The sequence below is a fragment of the Panicum virgatum genome, chromosome 8K (genome assembly GCF_016808335.1).
Source record: "Panicum virgatum strain AP13 chromosome 8K, P.virgatum_v5, whole genome shotgun sequence".
Classification (NCBI taxonomy): domain Eukaryota; kingdom Viridiplantae; phylum Streptophyta; class Magnoliopsida; order Poales; family Poaceae; genus Panicum; species Panicum virgatum.
Genome location: NC_053143.1, coordinates 27,182,346 through 27,205,453, shown reverse-complemented (window position 1 = coordinate 27,205,453; position 23,108 = coordinate 27,182,346). Strand labels below are relative to the sequence as shown.

General features: G+C 47.0%; 1 protein-coding gene across 1 annotated transcript in view; it reads left to right on the top strand.

Annotated features, from left to right (window-relative positions):
• The window catches only part of LOC120645593 (secreted RxLR effector protein 161-like), a 29,074-nt gene extending 6,305 nt beyond the window's left edge, over positions 1 to 22,769 (top strand). Inside the window, exon 2 of the mRNA XM_039922376.1 lies at positions 22,618 to 22,769. Coding sequence (XP_039778310.1) covers positions 22,618 to 22,769 — 152 coding nt within the window. The remainder of the gene's footprint in view (positions 1 to 22,617) is intronic.
• The last annotated feature ends 339 nt before the right edge of the window (positions 22,770 to 23,108 follow it).

Below are 23,108 nucleotides of genomic sequence, written 5' to 3'. Positions count from 1 at the left end.
CTCTCCATCTTCACTTTTTCTTCTTTCCCATTTTTCTTTTCTTTCCTCCATTTTCTTTTTCCTGTTTCCTTTTCTTTTTCTCCTTTTCCCTTCCTCCTTTTTCTCTTTTCTTTTTCTCTCTTTCTCTCCTCTCCCGCTCTCTCCTTCTCTCTCCCCCCTTCTCTCCCGCGCGCTACGGAGCAGTCGCGCTCGCCCCGGCCGCTCCCGGCCCGGCCCTCGCGCACGCGCCTCCTCCCTCGGCCGTGCAACCCACCGCGCCCACGCACCGCTCCCCGCCCCTTGCGCGCGCCCCCAGCCTGCCCACACGCACGCGCCCCGCATGGCCACGACGCACGCCGGCCGCCCGACCCCGCTTGCCTCTGCTCCCGGGGCCGCTCACGCGCACAGACCCACGTGCGGCGCCCCGCTTCGCCGTTGGCCGTTCCTGTGCTCGCACAGCACGCCAGCAGTGCTCGCCGCGCCGCCCGTCGCCAAGCGATAGCACCGCCCTGCTCCCCCGCCCCACCCTCGCTGTGCCGCACGGCACAGCGCCGCCGCCTCGGCACTCGCGACGCTGCGAGCAGAGCTCGCGCGACCGCCGCATCGACCTCCCTTGGCCACGCCTTCCCCGCTACGCGCCAACACGCCGCATCCTCGCCGCCCGCACGCCGCCTCACGACGCACGCGATCGGCCGAACGCCATTAAAGGCGCTCCGCGCCGCTCGCCGGCCGCCACCGCCGCACTCCACCCCCCACCGCCTTACTTCGCCTTTAAATAGGCTCCCAGTGCGGCTCACCCTCCCCACAACCTCACCCACCGGCCCAAGCTCTCCTCCCTAGCCCGCAGCGCCGCCACCGAGAGCCGCCATCGCCACCGCCGCCCGCTCCTGTCGCCCCACCTCCCTGCCTCACCCCGTCCCGAGCAATGTAGGGGAATCGGACCCTCCCTCCTCCCTCTCTCTTTTCTCTCACTCCAGAGCCGCTCCCAAGCCCCATGGACGCCGCTCAGGAGTCGCCGGCGACGCGCCGCCCCCTCCCCTGTTTTCCAGCGCGGGGAGAGGAAAGAGAAGGGCTTTTTGCCCAAAAACCCCCCACCTTCCCTCTATTTTCTAAAGAAACCCCACCCATTATAACCCTTTTTCCAAAAAGACCCTTCATATCTACCCTTTTTACAAACAAACCCTCCCACCTTATATAACACATTTATAAATAAACCCCTACACCTTTTCAGTATGTCCTGGATATTTCTAGAAATTACAATCAAGCCCTTCCACTCTTGGAAATAATTACGAACAGGACCCTGACTCCTTATTTAACCCTTAAACCTTTATATAACCTATCATTTCATGCGCCAAAACATCACTGATCGACCTGAAACTTTACCACGCCATTTCTAACATAGTTTTGGCCGTGCCATTGGGAAACCACCCAAAAATATCACTTCTATCCCCATATCTTAATTGTTTCCGAATCGAGCTCAACGATAAAGCTTTTATTTCTTTTTCTTGATTGTGTGCTTGTTTGAATGCGTTGTAGATCATGGTGTGAACATAGGAGAGCCCACCGACGAGCAGTACTACGAGCAAGCGAACGAGGACCAGTTCTGCGACCCTGAGCCCGAAGGACAGCACTTCGATCAGGAATCCCCGAAAGGATTTGAAGACGGCAAGTTCAATCCCATCCTTTGATGCATGTTTTGTCCTAGTTTTTATAAACACAACCTATTGGCCTGTTTTACAAAATTGCATATGTTTTGCCTGCTGAAAACATGGTTGGATAGCCACTCCTTGATTTGTTATACCTATTCCTTGACCACCTAGATTAATGTCTGAATGTGTTTTGTTTGGACGTTAATCGCTGCTAGAACGCTTAGGATCTTATACACAATACAACTTGTTTTTATAAAGAAAATGTGTGCGTGTGTGGGAAGGGATAAAAGTGGAATTTTCGAAAGATAAGTTAAGACGGGATGGATGGCATTTCTGTGTGATTTGCCGATTGGTGTGCTTGTGCCTGTGTGGCAGAGCAAGGAAGGGAGATATCCATCTTGTCACCATTAAGGACCGAGTTGGCGTGTCATCTCACCTAACTCCACTATCATGCAAACCACTCGACCGTTGAATGGGCAACGGCTTAGCATAAACCCCACTAGTTAGTCTGATAGCCATCAGGAGAGCTGAGAGCAACGGGTGATCAAGGAGAAGGGATTAGCTTTGTGTGACTTATGCCCCGGTTAGAACCTCTGTGATAGGTCAATGACCCCTTGGTGCATCTCGTGATGGCTAGTCACGTCTAGCTAAGGTGGGTAATGGCTTTGTTGGGATCTGCACCGACACTAAGGTGATCGAGTTGCAGTACCCCGCTTGTGGGTAAAGTTGCACACCTCTGCAGAGTTAAGAATCTATTTGAATAGCCGTGCCCACGGTACTGGGCGAGTTATGGTGTGGTCACATAACTAGTGTTTACTTTAGGATGGGTTGGCTTGAGTTGTTTTGGAATCGAGTCCGGCAGTTGTGCTGTGTGCTACAGCGGATGAGGAGTCCGGTAGCAGCTTAAAAATTTGGGTCCTATGTGGGCCAACATTATGGGTTATTCGGTACAAATAGAACTTGCTTTGAAAAATCATTTCTTTCAAATGAACCCCTGCATAAAAATTTGCTTTCCGCAAATTAAACCCTAGCCTTATCCTTGATTTACCCTGTGCATTATATTCTGTTTATGTCCCCTCCGTGGGTGTGGTTGGACTTGCTGAGTACGTTTGTACTCACCCCATTTCTTAATTTTTTCAGAGGAAGATCCAGACTTTATTCCAGAAGACGTCGAGTAGGGTACCGTCCTGCACCCAGCCTTGCCTATGGATTAGGGTCACCCACAAGAGATTCCGCATGGCGCAAGACTCTGATGACCCTCTTTTTATAATTAATATCGTTGTGTGGGTGTGGGTTGTAATCCTCGCGATAGTGGCGCTCATCTGTCCATTACCGCGTAGAGTTGTATGGTGATGAACCATCTGATGTAATAAATGTGTCATCAGCCTCCTGGGACTGATGTTTGTATCACATTTAAGTCTTCTCTTATGAGGGGACGCTTCAGGTGGTATTAGATCCGTAGGTTGGCCGTAGGACGTGACCCCTAGGAGCGAGAACCCTTTTCCAAGCCTTTCCCATTAGGTCCAACCCTGTTTAACCTCACAGACCGTTTTTATGCAAAACAGATTCACCTAATCTTTGTTTTTCACATGGCTGAGGAAGGATGGACCCAGGGCAATTGCCAAGCCGCACCTAGCTTCCCCAGCCTCTTGATCAACACCCTGGAAAGCCTTGGCGTCACGGAACGCCCAAGGTACTACAGCAGAGAGTATGAGCACCATTGTTCCCTCCGCTGCAGGGTGATCCTAGTCATCGCCAGGAGTGACCGCTACCCCGACATCCAGCCATGGAGAGTGACCGCTACAGGGTTTAGGCACCAAGACATCTATCCCTTGGCCGTCAGAAAGGCACTCCGTTACCTGTGCCGAATTTTTGAAAGACACCTCGCCTCCACACCAATGAGGTTCTTTCCGCTGGCCATCAAAACCCCAGTTTGGGAAGCACGCATGAGAAGTCTGGAACGGCGTCGCCATGAAGAAGACCCACTGTACCAAGTGGCTACTTACCTAGCCTCCCTGGATCAGCTCTTTGACGAGCAAGCCAACATTCTGAGGGAGCAGATCCATCGAGCCGAGCAAGCAGAGCTCGCGGAGAGACTACAATAGATACGAGCAGCCCAAGCCGAGGCAAGAGCCGCAGCTGCAGTCAGCAGTGAAGCAGTTGCTCAGGAGAGCCTCAGGCAAGCCCGAGACCGGCGTATGCAAGAATGGACCAGAAGTGGAACCCCAGTCCCAGCAATTGGGGAAGACCAAGTTCTACTCGGGACGCCCGTCATAGGATGGGTGTTGACGCTCCTTAGTGCCCCCGATTTATATACCGCAAGCGCACGGTTTCGTGTAGCTTTTCCCTTAGAGTATTCCCCCAAGGTTTATCAATCCACGGAACCAAAGAGACAAGAAACAATCTACTAGCATAGAGATTCCTTTGTGTGAGATGATGAAAACGAATCTAATCTACTAAAAACACGACGAACACTGAAGGTAGCAAGAGAAAGTTAGAGATAACCAATCGAGATCACCTAGATCATGCATATGTTGTAGTTCCAGCTAGATAAAGTGAAGTAAGATAGATGTGAATCTCAATGAAAAGCATCTTTAAACTCAAAATCTCCAATCCGATCCCTCGATACCCCACCTACTAAGTGGCAACGGCCTGTCACGACGCCACCCCTTTCAACAAGATACCCTGAAGCAAGTCGAACCCCCTTTGGTAGTTCCGTCATGAACCTCTAGCCACCATGACTACAAGATCATGCTAAGCGATCTATCTCGATAATAGATCTAGGATGAAGCGAACCCAAAGAAAAGAACGAAATCGAAAGAGGAGAACATGGTCGCTAAACATTCGGAAACACAAATAACTTCACCATGAATGATAGTACATCACAAGATCACAACCGGGGCCCTACCTTGATGTTGATGATCCTAGCTCCAGAACTCCGACGTGGTCTTCCTTGCAAGGTTCCCACGTCGGCTAGGGCAAACCCTAGACAACTAGCACGACCCTCGGCTCTCCGAGAGGTGTCCCTCTATCTTCTCTGCTCCTTGGCGTCGTCTCCCGAATTGATCTCTACGTGAACCTTGGGGAGGGGTTTTAAATAGCCTCAGGGAACCCTCGGTCAAAGGGGAGGTCGAACCGACCTAAAAAAGGTCTGGTCCGGCCGGCCCAATGAGCCTAGGCCGGCCGGTCTAGCACTTTCCTTCGCCGGCTTGTGCTCAACTTTCTCCCCAAGTCTCCTGGAATCTTCTAGAGTTTATGTCTTTCACGATTGCACCCCTTTGGACGTCGTTATCTTCGAGATTTCTTCGAGGAGAAGGATATGATGGAAAATCCTTCCTTAAATATCTCTTTGCTTTGCTTAGCCCCGAAGTATCTCGATCTTATCTTGTGGGCTTTGTCTTTTGGGCTTCATTGGAGGGTGGATGTGCATGAATGGGCCTCTAATCATCATGGCCTTCGATCCTTTGTTCGGGCTTTGGCCTTCGTCATTCTTCGTGTCATCGCGTGATCGTGGGCCTCGCCATTTCATGCTCCAAAATTGGTCAAAAACCTACAAAAACAAAGTACCTCCAAAATATATGTGCAAACGCGAAAACGACCAATAATTGGGCCGAGGTTATGATGGTTAGTGATTTTGATATTAAATTCATGCCATTATCAAAGTTAAACAGGGGATAAAATGGATACTTAAGGAGCGCCAACATTCCCCCCATGCTTAAACCTTGCTCGTCCACGAGTAAGTCTTTGATAAAAATCAGCGCTGCCTTTCAGTGTCCAATCCCTGCACTTGATCATACACGAGAAAACACATTGCTCCCAAAAATATTTTGCAGTTAATAGTTCAAGTTGTAACCAACTTTTTCAATGTGAAAGGTAGATACAAGTTAAATGCTTCCCCACAATTATTAAGCACATGCTCTCAAAATTAAACAAGTCTCAGAATTAAGAAAGTAAGTTCCATAAGTAATGCTAAACCAAGATCAATAATTCAAACCTCATTGCAATTTGCTCATGGAAACTCTCAGCTCATCTTGTCTCTCAAACTTGCTAGAACTCTCTCCTTTCTTTCTCTCATATGTATGTGTGAGGCTTTATCTGGAGCTCTGGAAAGGTTAGTCCTAACAAAAGATATTATAATCAAGATATTATCAAAACAAGAAATACTTCTTATGGATTTACCGAGACTTGTCAAAAAGACCATTGGAAAATAATTTCTTTGTGGAGAGGGAGAGAATGGAACACACACTTTAGATGGTGGACATGTGCAAATGGCAACGGTTGATCCCAAGGCACAACTGAAGTCCTTGTTATCGGATTGCACATGGTTGGAATAATTGAGTATAGAATAATCTTCAAAGTACCTGGAGTTTAATGAAGCTAAAGGAACCGAGGAGCTTTTCATCATCATTCATTCATTTTTTTTCTCTCTTCCTCTTTTTTTTCTTTCTTTCTTTTTGCTCCTCAGAACCATTGGCAACACAATGCACTTACTCCACCTCCCCCCATGCTTGAACTTTTGCTTGTCCTCAAGCAATTAAGTGATGATAACTTGATGGAGTGAGTGCACAAAACCTTTATCAATTCTCTGGACTCAACTTTGGAATTCAAGGGAGCATCTCCTCGTGAAAGATTGAAGCCAACAGAGGAGGAAAAGGGGCAGGCCGGCCGGCCTAGGGGTGTTGTGCCGGCCGGCCTACTGCCTGTAGGCCTCCACTTCTTCGGATTTTTCTTCTGCGAACTCTTTAATGCTTCCCAAGCTTATATTTTACTGAATTTTGCTCTTGATTCCACTGTTTTGCCGTCGAAATAAATATATACTCAATATATAGGTTGTGGTCAAGGAGGTGTATCAAAAAAGATGTTTTTGGTTATGGGTGGATATCCAGCGAGGTTTGCGATGTTCCCGGTATAGAAACTCACAATGCATGGATAGAATGGCTAGCAAAAGAGAGGTACGCAAAAATACGGAATGGTCAGCTTCTTAGTCTCGTACCAAAGAAGATAAATCCTGAATTAATTCACCTGAAAATAATTCTTGCTCTATGGTTTGTTATGATATATCATTTAGGCTTGTAGAAGGGTAGAGCAATTGCAAAATGTATCATTGACAAGGTTAGCTCAAAATTAAATCCAAATTAAATTTTCCTTGACAAGCTTAAGTAAGAGAGAAAGAGTAAAAGATATGGGTCTTAATTTATCATAAACTCCACAATTGAATTAGCCGGCATTTAATTAATTTTCAGATCATGTTAGAGAGAGCATTAGTTTAATCATGCATAAACCAAGCATAAGAAAGTAGACAAAGCGGCAACGATCATCATATTTTAACATGGCACAAACTTTCTATCATCATTACTAACCATAACATTAAAGCATAGGTGATGCATTTATTTATCATGGTGATGAAGACAAAAGAAAACAAATTGCACACATGCTGAAATAAATAAAACAGAAAATTGATACGCACACACAAGCTTGCACACATGCTGAAAATAAATGAAAAGAAATAGAAAATCCAAACCACACGTGTGAGCATTTTATTCATGGTCATGCCGTCGATCAATCTCCTTGATTGGCTCTTGCGTTGTATCCTTGATCATAATACTGCTGAAATGCTCCTCCATTAAATTGTTCCGGTGGCGCGAAGCCTAGAAGTCCCATTTGATATGCAATTCCTACAGTTCCATCTTCTAGTTGGGTTGTATGCCTCCGGATGGCATCTATATGTTCCATGTTTCTTCTCGCATAAGCACCCATAATTTTCATTCCTTGTTCTGGTTGAGGGAGGTCAACATATTGTGCTCCAAATGACGGGTCGGGCATCTCTCCTTGGTATGACGAGGGTGGGTAGCCGTAGTTGCTAAATGGTGGGGGTGCCGCCGCAGCGTGCTCCCATGCTTGTTCTTGGCTTCCTTCCCATTGACTTGTCCATCATTGCGGGTATCCCTGTCCACTTGATGCACCTTGAAATTCATTCCTCCAATAAGCAGAACTTGGCGGTGGAAGGTTTACTTCCAAGTCTTCTTGTTGTGCCGATGCCGATGTCCCTTCAATTAACCTTCCACTTTTTGATTTCTTCACCTTTTTTCCAATATTTTCAACTCGCCAATCAGTCCTCCCTCTTGCAAATAATTTCAGCCTTTGATCGGGGAGGGAAATATCCATCTCAGAAATAGTAAATCCCTTCTTTTCATCCCCTCCGATATAATGGCCTTGCCTCAAATGATCAATCCCAATATCTCTTCCCGGGACATAAAATTTTTGGATCACTCGTAACCTCGGATTCATGGCTCGGGCTATCATTGTGAGATAACATCCCTGAACCAACTTCTCCCGTGCCGGATGATGCTTCACAAAGCCACCTTTCAACCATGATGTTGGTGGGATCAATTACTTGCTTCTTCACCAATGCAGCATACATCCAATTTAATTCTCGGTCGGTGACCTTCGATTCTCTCATCCTCCCGAGAATTCTCTTGCTCAACCAAGAGTGGAATATTTGGAGGGTCACATTACTTATATTCTTCCTTTGGCGGTTGACATCTTTTGCTATTTTTGTCCAAAATTCATCAAGCTCTCCATCTTCAACTTGCACCATTTCATATGCATTATTTTTGAATCCGAGCAAGCTTCCTATTTCTCCATAGGTGATTACTTTCTCTTCATTATTGAGCCTAAATTTCAGACATGGAACTTCTTCATCATCCACCACTTCCGTTGATTTTTCTAATGTCATGAACATCTCAAGAGCCACTTCTTCTTGCATATCAACCGTGACACCGTCGGAAAATAACTTCCAACTGATGTTCTCCAATAGCTCATAGATGTCATGATGAAATCCCAGCTTCACCAATGCTTCATCATCAAAATCATAATTTGCTCGTAGTCTTCCCTTCATGAACTTGAGCCTTTCTTCTTCTTCCTTCGACAAGATAATAAACCCATATTCTGAATTCTTGGTCTTGTATGGTGGTGGTGCGGATGACCTTGTCGAACGCCGTGGAGGAGGTGGCATCCCTTCGGTGAATCACATGGAGGAGTTTCTCGGGTCTCTCATCCCACCAAGGAGCAACATGTCGCTCCTCGGTGCGGGGTTGTCTTCCTCCATGCTCCGCGGAGACTCGGAGACCGAGTGCCTCCGCGAAGAACTTGCCGATGCGTCGGATGTTGATGAACGCGTCCTTCTCCTCCCGGAGATGAACTTCATGAGGCCACTCATGGTGACTCCTTGCTGCACATACTCAAAAACAAACACACCGGGGGTTTCTTGCCGGCGGGAGAACAATATATCGAAGAGTGGAACAAACTAGAAATTGTGGTGAATTTTCTGAGATTTTTGGAGTAGATTTTGGTGGACGAATTTTTCAGGGCTCTAACTGATGTTTCTAGACGAAGAACTTGAAGAACATAAGCAAGGAACTGAGTGAGAAGTATATCTGCCAAAGGGGAGCACCAGAGGGCATAAATAGGGGCCAGACCGGCCTAGGGCATTTCTGGCCCTCCTTCACTTCATTTTTCTCTGGTGGCTTCCTGGTGCAATTATTCGCTTCTATCCAGTACATCTTGCATGCTTTGCACCATCCAAATCCCGTGAACCACTCCTTCTTTGCCTTTGATGTCCACGTGCAACATTATTTCTCCACTTTGTGTCATTCACCTTGTCCCATGCTTAATCATTCATCACATGGTGCCATCTTTGCTGAAAATCACATGTCCTTCCCATGCATGGCTGCTCCCTCCTTTGAATTATTTGCATGTGGTGGTAGGTAGAGAGCACTACTCTTTCTCGTGAACTCACTTTGATCAATGGGTGTTAATCAAGCACATAAACCCTCTCCAAATCATGCTTAGATGTTTAATCCTCCTCTAACTTTGAAATTTCAGAATTGACTCAAAACATGCAGTGAGTTTAAATGAATAATTAGAGGGGAATTGAAACATCTTTACATTTGTAAGTCGAAAAATATTTCCCGACTACATTAATTTTGGTTGTACCGGAACCGTACACTTTCATGAATTGATAGAGAACAATATCGAATTCAACCATGGGTCTTGGGTTTAGGTTCTAATTTTTGCCAAAATGAGAGAGAGAATTTTGAAAAAGAGAATAAATAAGGTTAGGAAAATTCTAGTCCTATGGTGATGAAACTGAAAATTCTCTCTATGTTTGTGCGAACCTACGCATCAAGAATTTAAGTAATATAAACATAGCGTGGCTCTACTCGTGTGTTTTATCTTAACTTGGTCCGGCCGTCATGGACAAGACGGTCACCAAAAATAGGTATGGAATTTTGGATGTGGCTTTCTCAAGAAGAGGCAAATAAATCATAGGATGGCTCATGTCATTGGTATAAAATAAGAAATAACATCGGAATGACTGAGCGAATAAAATCCAAATCGAATTGTTTGACCGAACTACCAATTGTTCAAAAGTATATCATGTTCTTGCGTAGTAAAATTCTCGACTCACTTACCTAAACCTTTCGCAGGTTGTCCTCCCGGCAGCTTATTCTTGACTCAACGAACGGGTTGAACTCCCGGTAGCTTTATTCTTGACTCGACGAATGGGTTGCCTCCCGCAAAGCGCTTCGTTTATAGTCTATAGCTAGACTTTCTTCTTCTTCACTTCGGACCAGCGCTCGGTAATGGCGCTGCAGTCTTGGGTACCCACTTCCGCACAATCCTTGGTGCGGGTTTGTCTTCTACGTTAGTCATCTTTTTGGTCTTCACAGGCGGGCTTTTAGCTTTCTTCTTGATGGGTGCAATGATCTTCTTTGTCGCGATGGACGCGACGACTTCTATCTCCTTCTTCGCTTCCTTGTTCGGCTCCTCTTCTTTCTTTGGCTTCTCCTTTGTGACACGGCGGTGAGGCGCAACATATTTGACATTGATCATGTTGCATACCTCGAGGCGTGGACGAAACTTGAATTCGCTTGTTGTGCCATTGATGTCGAACTTTATCTCCCCCTTGCCAACGTCGATGTTCGCCCTTGCGGTCTTGAGGAAAGGCCTCCCAAGTATGAGAGGCACCTTGCTCCCTTCTCCCATATCGAGAATCACAAAGTCAACGGGGACTATGTGTTCTCCAATCTTCACGGGCACATCTTCGGCGATTCCCAAAGGATAGCGAACGGAATTGTCCGCTAACTCTAGGCACATGGCGGTGGGCTCCGGCTCCGGTAAGCGTAGCTTCTCGAACACATTCCTTGGCATGATGCTCACACTTGTACCGAGATCACAAAGTGCTCTTTCGAACATAAGAGATCCAATGGAACACAGGATGGTAGGACATCCGGGGTCCCTTTTCTTTTCAGGAGCTTCATTAGCGATTGCCGCACTACATTCCTCAGTTAGCTTGACAGTGCTTGGCGGTATCTCGTGCTTGTTTCCCATGATGTCTTTGAAGTAGCGAGAATACGTCGGAACTTGTAGAGCATCCAAGAGCGGCATATTGATGCTCAACCTGCGTACCATGTCAACAAATTTGTTGAATTGCTCATCTTCATGTTTACCTTTGCGGTATCGTGGCCTTGGCGGTAGAATCTTGGTGTCTATATCATCTAGCTCAAACTCCGGCTCTTCGGTGACTATCTCTGGCATAGGAGTAGGTGCCTTCTCCTTGATGATGGTCTCCACTTCAACTCTTGGCATAGGCTTCCTTGCTCCCGCCGCATGTTCGGGTTCTTCGGTCTCCTTTCCCGAGCGAGTTTGAATTGCCTTAGCCGTCTCCGGACTTTGAGGTTGCCCGGGCAATTTTCCTTCGTTGCTAGATAGGCGTCCGGCGAGCTGGGCTACTTGCATTTCTAGCATCTTCATCATGTTGAGTACTTGAAGGTTAGAACTCCCGACCTCCGTCACCTTGCCATCAATATTCTCCAAGATCTTGTCCATAGCCTTGAACTTGGTGACGGTGTCCTTGTTGATCTTGCCTTGCTCCTCCATGAACTCCTTCAATTGTATACGAAGTGGCACCGAGTTTTGAATGGAAGATCTTGCATTAAATTGGGGTCTACCTTGCCCGTAGCGGAAGTTGGTCGGCGGAATCCATTCTCCCTTCTTCATGTAGTCGAGCATCTTGGTTTCCTTCGGGCAATTCTTTTGGACATGGCCGTACTCTCCACATTCTTCACATGTAGACCTTGCTTCGGCCGCCTTTAAATCGATAGCTTGGGCTTCTCTCTTTTCCACTTCCATCTTCTCCAACCTTCTCATGAGCGAGTCGATCTTCCCTTCTAGCACTTCTTCGCGTTCCACTTGTAATACACTCTTCGCGGCGCCCACGGCTTGGAGTGATTGTAGGCGCCCCGATGATGCCCATGCGTCATTGTCCGCCACCTTCTTGAATAGCTTGAAAACTTGAGTGGGCGTGAGCTCAATGATAGAACCTCCGGCCGATGCATCAATGATCCCCCTTGATGCAGTAGTGAGGCCTTGATAGAACTTCTGGACCACATCTTCCCTCGAGAACTTGTGATGAGGTACGGCGCGGATGTAGTCGTTGAAGCGCTCATAGGCTTCCGCAATAGTCTCCGTCGGGGCTTGCGCGAATGTTGCAATCTTGTTGCGCAGAATCTGGGTCTTGCCCGGCGAGTAGAACTCCGTCATGAACTCTTTCATCAAGGACTCCCAATTTTGCACCGTGTGCGGTGGCACAGAATGAAACCATTGCAGCGCTCTCCCAAGTAGAGAGAACGGAAAGAGCCTCGCTCTTATTTGATCTTGAGTCATCCCTTGCATGTCAAAGGTGCGACATAGTTGGAGGAACGCTTGAAGATGTAGATTAGCGTCTTCTTTTCTAGTGAAGGGTGAGCTTTGCACCATCCTTATGATTGAAGTCTTGATCTCGAACGGAACTCCGATGTTGTCGAGATTTTGGATTGGCAAGTCCCGAACGTCCGGAGTGCATAGCTCTCCGATCGTATGCTCCGGCTCCGGTAGCGCCATCCCTTGGTGAAGTGGCGCCTCCTTTGGACTTGTTGGTGGAGTTGCTTGAGGTGAAGACGATGAATCGTCGACTTCAACTTTTGGATCTACTAGTTCCGGCTTCTTTGATCGTGCTTCTCGTCCCCTTTTGCCTGTAAATTTTTCCTGGATCATCCACAAAATTTTCGGGTTTGTTGGAGAGGCTCCCGTCCATCTCCTGTTAGGGGTTAGTGAAAAAGAAAAATATATACGAGATCTAAAAGATGAATATACAAGATCTAAAGCAAAAAAGAAAAATAAAGTAAAATAAAGAAAACTCTAGATTAGATTGATTTTCGTGGAATAGATCCGTTTTTTTAGTTTTTTTAGTTAGCTCAGAAAAATAAGAGATCTAAAAAGGTCAAAAAGAAAAATCAAGAAATATTTACGAATGCAAGTAAGATTGGATCTTAAATCGATGGTTCCCCGGCAACGGCGCCAGAAAAGCTTGTTGACGCTCCTTAGTGCCCCCGATTTATATGCCGCAAGCGCACGGTTTCGTGTAGCTTTTCCCTTAGAGTATTCCCCCAAGGTTTATCAATCCACGGAACCAAAGAGACAAGAAACAATCTACTAGCATAGAGATTCCTTTGTGTGAGATGATGAAAACGAATCTAATCTACTAAAAACACGACGAACACTGAAGGTAGCAAGAGAAAGTTAGAGATAACCAATCGAGATCACCTAGATCATGCATATGTTGTAGTTCCAGCTAGATAAAGTGAAGTAAGATAGATGTGAATCTCAATGAAAAGCATCTTTAAACTCAAAATCTCCAATCCGATCCCTCGATACCCCACCTACTAAGTGGCAACGGCCTGTCACGACGCCACCCCTTTCAACAAGATACCCTGAAGCAAGTCGAACCCCCTTTGGTAGTTCCGTCATGAACCTCTAGCCACCATGACTACAAGATCATGCTAAGCGATCTATCTCGATAATAGATCTAGGATGAAGCGAACCCAAAGAAAAGAACGAAATCGAAAGAGGAGAACATGGTCGCTAAACATTCGGAAACACAAATAACTTCACCATGAATGATAGTACATCACAAGATCACAACCGGGGCCCTACCTTGATGTTGATGATCCTAGCTCCAGAACTCCGACGTGGTCTTCCTTGCAAGGTTCCCACGTCGGCTAGGGCAAACCCTAGACAACTAGCACGACCCTCGGCTCTCCGAGAGGTGTCCCTCTATCTTCTCTGCTCCTTGGCGTCGTCTCCCGAATTGATCTCTACGTGAACCTTGGGGAGGGGTTTTAAATAGCCTCAGGGAACCCTCGGTCAAAGGGGAGGTCGAACCGACCTAAAAAAGGTCTGGTCCGGCCGGCCCAATGAGCCTAGGCCGGCCGGTCTAGCACTTTCCTTCGCCGGCTTGTGCTCAACTTTCTCCCCAAGTCTCCTGGAATCTTCTAGAGTTTATGTCTTTCACGATTGCACCCCTTTGGACGTCGTTATCTTCGAGATTTCTTCGAGGAGAAGGATATGATGGAAAATCCTTCCTTAAATATCTCTTTGCTTTGCTTAGCCCCGAAGTATCTCGATCTTATCTTGTGGGCTTTGTCTTTTGGGCTTCATTGGAGGGTGGATGTGCATGAATGGGCCTCTAATCATCATGGCCTTCGATCCTTTGTTCGGGCTTTGGCCTTCGTCATTCTTCGTGTCATCGCGTGATCGTGGGCCTCGCCATTTCATGCTCCAAAATTGGTCAAAAACCTACAAAAACAAAGTACCTCCAAAATATATGTGCAAACGCGAAAACGACCAATAATTGGGCCGAGGTTATGATGGTTAGTGATTTTGATATTAAATTCATGCCATTATCAAAGTTAAACAGGGGATAAAATGGATACTTAAGGAGCGCCAACATTCCCCCCATGCTTAAACCTTGCTCGTCCACGAGTAAGTCTTTGATAAAAATCAGCGCTGCCTTTCAGTGTCCAATCCCTGCACTTGATCATACACGAGAAAACACATTGCTCCCAAAAATATTTTGCAGTTAATAGTTCAAGTTGTAACCAACTTTTTCAATGTGAAAGGTAGATACAAGTTAAATGCTTCCCCACAATTATTAAGCACATGCTCTCAAAATTAAACAAGTCTCAGAATTAAGAAAGTAAGTTCCATAAGTAATGCTAAACCAAGATCAATAATTCAAACCTCATTGCAATTTGCTCATGGAAACTCTCAGCTCATCTTGTCTCTCAAACTTGCTAGAACTCTCTCCTTTCTTTCTCTCATATGTATGTGTGAGGCTTTATCTGGAGCTCTGGAAAGGTTAGTCCTAACAAAAGATATTATAATCAAGATATTATCAAAACAAGAAATACTTCTTATGGATTTACCGAGACTTGTCAAAAAGACCATTGGAAAATAATTTCTTTGTGGAGAGGGAGAGAATGGAACACACACTTTAGATGGTGGACATGTGCAAATGGCAACGGTTGATCCCAAGGCACAACTGAAGTCCTTGTTATCGGATTGCACATGGTTGGAATAATTGAGTATAGAATAATCTTCAAAGTACCTGGAGTTTAATGAAGCTAAAGGAACCGAGGAGCTTTTCATCATCATTCATTCATTTTTTTTCTCTCTTCCTCTTTTTTTTCTTTCTTTCTTTTTGCTCCTCAGAACCATTGGCAACACAATGCACTTACTCCACCTCCCCCCATGCTTGAACTTTTGCTTGTCCTCAAGCAATTAAGTGATGATAACTTGATGGAGTGAGTGCACAAAACCTTTATCAATTCTCTGGACTCAACTTTGGAATTCAAGGGAGCATCTCCTCGTGAAAGATTGAAGCCAACAGAGGAGGAAAAGGGGCAGGCCGGCCGGCCTAGGGGTGTTGTGCCGGCCGGCCTACTGCCTGTAGGCCTCCACTTCTTCGGATTTTTCTTCTGCGAACTCTTTGATGCTTCCCAAGCTTATATTTTACTGAATTTTGCTCTTGATTCCACTATTTTGCCGTCGAAATAAATATATACTCAATATATAGGTTGTGGTCAAGGAGGTGTATCACAAAAAGATGTTTTTGGTTATGGGTGGATATCCAGCGAGGTTTGCGATGTTCCCGGTATAGAAACTCACAATGCATGGATAGAATGGCTAGCAAAAGAGAGGTACGCAAAAATACGGAATGGTCAGCTTCTTAGTCTCGTACCAAAGAAGATAAATCCTGAATTAATTCACCTGAAAATAATTCTTGCTCTATGGTTTGTTATGATATATCATTTAGGCTTGTAGAAGGGTAGAGCAATTGCAAAATGTATCATTGACAAGGTTAGCTCAAAATTAAATCCAAATTAAATTTTCCTTGACAAGCTTAAGTAAGAGAGCAAGAGTAAAAGATATGGCTCGCCCCGCGAGTAGAATGCCCGACGCCACACTAGTGTTGTACTTCCCAGCCCCAGTGGCTTAAGTTGTACCCTTAAGTATGAACCTGTACTTGGACGTGTAGTACGCGTTTTAGTCTTACCCCGTGTTGTACCCTCCCCTGCGATAATAAAGTTGTGTGTGCTTGTTGTTTGCTATGTTTGTGTGCTTGCTAGTTGTGTGCTTATCGGCAGAAAGTAGACTCTGCCTTTTCAAAAATACGAATTAAACAACTTAAACATCACTTAATCCCAATCTCACAAAAACTCTACCCAATCTACAGATGGCTTCCCGACGCGTTACGAGGGCCTCCCGCATTCGGAACCCTACAGTCGCTGGTACGGGAGTGCAGCCTAATGGATAGAACCCTCCCCAGGAAGAACAGGGAGTGAGCCAGAACAGGGGGGAAATCAAGAAGTGCCACTGCCACCACCACCACCCCTCGGAGACCTGGCACAGATAATTCACAACCAGACCCTCATCCTAGAAACACTGGCCAATGCCCTCGTCAACAAGCAACCACGAGAGCAAACCATGAATGACAAGCTGACAGCTTTTCTGAGGACCAAGCTGCCCACTTTTGCCGGATCCAGCAACCCCTTGGATGCAGACGACTGGATTCGGGTGATTTAGAGGAAGCTCGAGCCGTTTGAATGCCAAGATCGGGACAAAGTTCTTCTGGCAGCCCACCAGCTCACCGGGACTGCCTTAGCTTGGTGGGAAAATTACTGCGTCGCTGCCGAGGATGCCTCCACCATCACATGGAAAGAGTTTGTGAAGGAGTTCCGCCGATATCATATTCCCTCGGCCACCATGAAGCGCAAGGCGGATGAGTTCCACACCCTACAACAAGGAAGCATGTCGGTGGAAGAGTACACCCATCAGTTCATGGAGCTGGCCCGATATGCACCAGAAGAAGTGAATGACGATGAGAAGAAGCAGGATATGTTCAAGAAGGGACTGAACCCAGAACTCCGGACCTTTCTTACCCCTCAGATCTACCCTGATTTCAATACACTGATGAACAAGGCGATTCTTACAGAAAGAGCCAAAATTGAAGAAAGGAAGGATAACAAGCGCAAGTTTTTGGAAAGCCGGTCCCGCCAGCAGGATCATTTCCAGAAACTAAGAAATTCCAGCTATATGGCACCAAGGTATTAGGCTCCAATACAGTATAGGACTCAATCTCAAGTGACAGGCCCACAGGCCTCTAACACGCAGTTCCGGAGCCAGAACACCATGAAGGCCCCGCAGAGCAATGCAAGCCAAGTCACAGCCAACAACAGCAATGCTAGGGCCTATTTCAACTGTCGTGAGAAAGGGCATTTCATCGCCAATTGCCCCTATGCCAAGAACAAGCCTGCTACATCAGCCTTCTCCAACACGGTGAATGGACCAAGGCCAGTTCTGTCAGGTGCTAACCGAGTGCCCATCCGCAACAACAACAACACTAACAACAACAGTCAGCAAATGAGGCAACCCCAGCAGTCATTTGGACATGCCCGCGTCAACCACATCAACGCGCAGGAAGCTCAAGGAGCTCAGGGCGTAGTGCTCGGTGAGTACCTAGTCAGCTCAGCTCTTGCAACAGTACTATTTGATTCTGGAGCATCACACTCGTTCATATCCCCGAGTTTTGTGGAAAAGCACAATATACCTACAGTACTACTAAAAACACCCCTATTAACCCAGACGCCTGGAGGTGACATTAAGTGTCAACTAGGTTGTCTATGGGTAAGGATCAATTTAAGTGGGGTAGAATTTTTAGCAGACTTAGTAGTACTTAAGTCTAAGGGAATAGACGTGATCCTTGGAATGGACTGGTTAAGCCGACACAATGGTCTCACAGGTTGTACTGACAAAGTGGTACACCTAACAAACCCAGGAGGAGTACGAGTAACCTGCCATACCCGGGTAAGTGGATCAGACCCAATGGTGTTTAGCATAGAAACCAAAACCTTGGAAGAAGTCCCAGTGGTAAATGAGTACCCAGATGTTTTCCTGGAAGAACTCCCTGGGATGCCACCAGATAGGGATATAGAGTTTGTCATCGACCTTGTCCCTGGAACCACCCCTATAGCCAAGAGACCCTATAGGATGGCAGCCTCCGAATTGGCAGAATTAAAGAAACAACTAGAAGAATTACAACGAATTGGCTTCATCAGACCAAATTCGTCGCTTTGGGGAGCCCCAGTCCTATTTGTCAAGAAGAAGGATGGGAGTATGAGGTTGTGTGTAGATTACCGGGCACTGAACGAAGTTACCATAAAAAATAAGTACCCCCTTCCCCGGATTGACGACCTTTTCGATCAATTAAAAGGAGCCAAGTACTTCTCCAAGATTGATCTAAGGTCAGGATATTTCCAGCTCAAGATAAGGGAAAGCGACATCCCAAAGACAGCCTTTGTCACCCGATACGGACAGTTTGAGTTTACCGTAATGTCTTTTGGACTCACCAATGCACCTGCATATTTCATGAACCTCATGAACAAGGTGTTTATGGACGAGTTAGATAAGTTTGTCGTAGTCTTCATCGACGACATACTTATTTACTCGAAGAGTGTGCAGGAGCACGAGCAACATCTGAGAGTAGTTTTGGAAAAATTGAGAGTACATAGGCTATATGCCAAATTCAACAAATGTGAATTCTGGCTGGAGAAAGTAGCTTTTCTTGGTCATATTCTGACCGCGGAAGGAGTAGAAGTGGACCCCGAGAAGGTCGAAGCAGTCTCCAACTGGCAGCAACCGACCAACATTAGCGAAATCAGAAGTTTTCTTGGATTAGCTGGGTATTATCGAAGGTTCATTGAAGGATTTTCCAAGATAGCCCGGCCCATGACCGAGCTGCACAAGAGGAGAAGAAATTCACCTGGTCAGAGTCATGTGAGAAAAGTTTTCAAGAATTGAATAATAGGTTGACAACCGCCCCAGTGCTAACCCTACCGGACATCCATCGGGATTTTGTCATATATTGTGATGCATCCCGACAAGGATTGGGTTGTGTACTCATGCAAGACGGGAAAGTAGTTGCATATGCTTCCCGCCAACTCAGGCCTCATGAGCAGAATTATCCAACCCATGATTTGGAACTTGCAGCCGTAGTGCATGCTCTTAAGATTTGGAGACATTATTTGATTGGAAATAAGTGTGAGATTTACACCGACCATAAGAGTTTGAAGTATATCTTCACCCAGCCGGATTTGAATTTGAGACAAAGAAGGTGGTTAGAACTGGTTAAGGATTATAATGTGGAAATTCATTACCACCCTGGCAAGGCTAACGTGGTAGCCGATGCCCTAAGCCGGAAATCCTATGGACCCAAGTATGAGCATCTGCGAGAGGAAATGGCACGATTGAATGTGCACAATGTCCCTCGAAGCTCTAGCCACGTGCTGAACGTCCAATCCACACTAGAGGACAGGATCAGGAAGGCCCAAGGTTCGGATAAGGATTTAATGGAGATCCACAAACATACTGGAGAAAACAAGGCACCGGATTTTAGAGTGGATAATGAGGGAACCTTATGGTATAAAGATAGAATTTGTGTGCCTCGTAAAGGAGACTTCCGACAAATAATTATGGACGAGGCTCATAACTCAGCATATTCCATTCACCCAGGATCCACCAAGATGTATATGGACTTAAGACAAAAATATTGGTGGAATGGAATGAAGGCGGATATTGCACGGTTTGTCGCCCGTTGTGACACTTGTCAAAGGATCAAGGCCGAACACCAGAAGCCAGCAGGGCTGTTGTAACCCCTACCCATCCCGGTTTGGAAATGGGATGAGATAGGAATGGACTTTGTAGTGGGTTTGCCCAAAACACAGAAAGGACACGACTCCATATGGGTAATAGTGGACCGACTCACTAAATCGGCTCATTTTATACCCGTACGGACAAATTACGGTGGAGAAAAGCTAGCAAAGCTTTATGTGGAGAACATAGTAAAGTTGTATGGTGTGCCTAGCAGAATTGTTTCAGATAGAGGGACCCAATTCACCTCTAGGTTTTGGAAAAGTTTGCACAAAGCCATGGGCACCAAGTTGGATTTCAGTTCCGCTTATCATCCGCAAATGGATGGCCAGACAGAAAGGGTGAATCAGATCATGGAGGATATGTTGAGAGCGTGTGTCCTTACCTATGGCAAGGATTGGGAGCAGAGTTTACCCTATGCTGAATTTTCATACAACAACGGTTACCAAGCAAGCTTGGGCATGTCACCGTTCGAAGCTCTCTGCGGGAGAAAATGCAGGACTCCCCTAATGTGGTCAGAAGTTGGAGAACGTGCCCTAGTCGGACCCGCACTCATAAAGGAAGCAGAAGAAAGAGTTGCCGAGATTAGAGAAAAGTTGAAAGCAGCTCAGTCTCGACAGAAGAGCTACGCGGACAAGAAAAGACGGGAAATAAGTTTCAACCCAGGAGATTTCGTGTATCTCAAGGTTTCACCCATTCGAGGAACTCGAAGATTTCAGATACAAGGAAAGTTGGCCCCTCGGTACATTGGACCGTACCAAGTTTTGAAGAAGGTTGGAGCAGTAGCGTACCGTCTAGAGCTACCAGAAGAAATGTCGGACATACACCCAGTGTTTCATGTCTCGCAATTAAAAAGGTGTTTGAGAGTACCCGAGGCAGAACACGTGCCATTGGAAGCAATAGATCTACAGCCAGACTTGCGATATCAGGAGATACCGGTCAAGATTCTGGACACTGTCACTAGGAGGACAAGAAACTCCGAAGTACGGATTTGCAGAGTCCAGTGGAGCAGACATGGAGTAGAAGAGGTGACATGGGAACGTGAAGACGCTCTGAAGAAAGAATTTCCCCACCTGTTTAGGAGCCAGCTGAATCTCGAGGACGAGATTCATTTTAAGTGGGATAGGTTTGTAACATCCCAAAAATCCATAAAATTAAATCACGCGCAAAGTTATTTTCAAAATTATTTTTCATCGTTGAGCTCAAGACCCTCCTAAAGCCCTAAACCCTAAATTTCCGGAACCTTTTCTCTATTCCAAACACCGATGTCCCATCCCCGAACCATTTCTCTGTGTCTCTCGTTCCGCGCGCGCATGTGAACGCTGCGCGTGGCCGACCTGGGCCGCAATCGCCGCCGGCGCACGCTCGCTCTCCCTCTCCATCTTCACTTTTTCTTCTTTCCCATTTTTCTTTTCTTTCCTCCATTTTCTTTTACCTGTTTCCTTTTCTTTTTCTCCTTTTCCCTTCCTCCTTTTTCTCTTTTCTTTTTCTCTCTTTCTCTCCTCTCCCTCTCTCTCCTTCCTCTCTCTCCCCTTCTCTCCCGCGCGTTGCGAAGCAGCCACTCACGCCGCGCTCGCCCCGGCCGCTCCCGGCCCGGCCCTCACGCGCGCGCCTCCTCCCTCGGTCGTGCACCCCGCCGCGCCCACGCACCGCTCCCCGCCCCGTGCGTGCACCCCCGGCCTGCCCACACGCATGTGCACCGCGTGGCCGCGACGCACGCCGGCCACCCGACCCCGCTTGCCTCTGCTCCCGGGGCCGCTCACGCACACAGACCCACGTGCGGCGCCCCGCTTCGCCGCTGACCGCTCCTGTGCTCGCACAGCACGCCTGCAGCGCTCGCCGCGCCGCCCGTCGCCAAGCGACAGCACCACCCTGCTCACCCGTCCCACCCTCGCCGCGCCGCACGGCACAGCGCCGCCGCCTCGGCGCTCGCGACGGTGCGAGCAGAGCTCGCGCGACTGCCGCATCGACCTCCCTTGGCCACGCCTTCCCCGCTACGCGCCAACACGCCTCGTCCTCGCCGCCCGCACGCCGCCTCACGACGCACGCGACCGGCCGAACGCCATTAAAGGTGCTCCGCGCCGCTCGCCGGCCGCCTCCGCCGCACTCCACCCCCCACCGCCTTACTTCGCCTTCAAATAGGCTCCCAGTGCGGCTCACCCTCCCCACAACCTCACCCGCCGGCCCTAGCTCTCCTCCCTAGCCCACAGCACCACCACCGAGAGCCGCCGTCGCCACCGCCGCCCGCTCCTGTCGCCCCACCTCCCTGCCTCACCCCGTCCTGAGCTAGGTAGGGGAATCGGACCCTCCCTCCTCCCTCTCTCTTTTCCCTCACTCCAGAGCCGCTCCCGAGCCCCAGGGATGTCGCTCAGGCTTCGCCGGTGACACGCCGCCCCCTCCCCTGTTTTCCAGCGCGGGGAGAGGAAAGTGAAGGGCTTTTTGCCCCAAAACCCCCCACCTTCCCTCTATTTGCTAAAGAAACCCCACCCATTATAACCCTTTTTCCAAAAAGACCCTTCATGTTTACCCTTTTTACAAACAAACCCTCCCACCTTATATAACACATTTATAAATAAACCCCTACACCTTTTCAGTATGTCCTGGATATTTCTAGAAATTATGATCAAGCCCTTCCACTCTTAGAAATAATTACGAACAGGTCCCTGACTCCATATTTAACCCCTAAACATTTATATAACCTATCAATTCATGCGCCAAAACATCTCTGATCGACCCGAAACTTTACCATGCCATTTCTAACATAGTTTTGGCAGTGCCATTAGGAAACCACCCAAAAATATCACTTCTATCCCCATATCTTAATTATTTCCGAATCGAGCTCAACGATAAAGCTTTTATTTCTTTTTCTTGATTGTGTGCTTTTTTGAATGCGTTGTAGATCACGGTGTGAACATAGGAGAGCCCGCCGATGAGCAGTACTACGAGCAAGCGAACGAGGACCAGTTCTGCGACCCCGAGACCGAAGGACAGCACTTCGATCAGGAATCCCCGGAAGGATTTGAAGACGGCATGTTCAATCCCATCCTTTGATGCATGTTTTGTCCTAGTTTTTATAAACACAACCTATTGGCCTGTTTTACAAAATTGCATATATTTTGCCTGCTGAAAACATGGTTGGATAGCCACTCCTTGATTTGTTATACCTATTCCTTGACCACCTAGATTAATGTCTGAATGTGTTTTGTTTGGACGTTAATCGCTGCTAGAACGCTTAGGATCTTATACACAATACAACTTGTTTTTATAAAGAAAATGTGTGCGTGTGTGGGAAGGGATAAAAGTGGAATTTTCGAAAGATAAGTTAAGACGGGATGGATGGCATTTCTGTGTGATTTGCCGATTGGTGTGCTTGTGCCTGTGTGGCAGAGC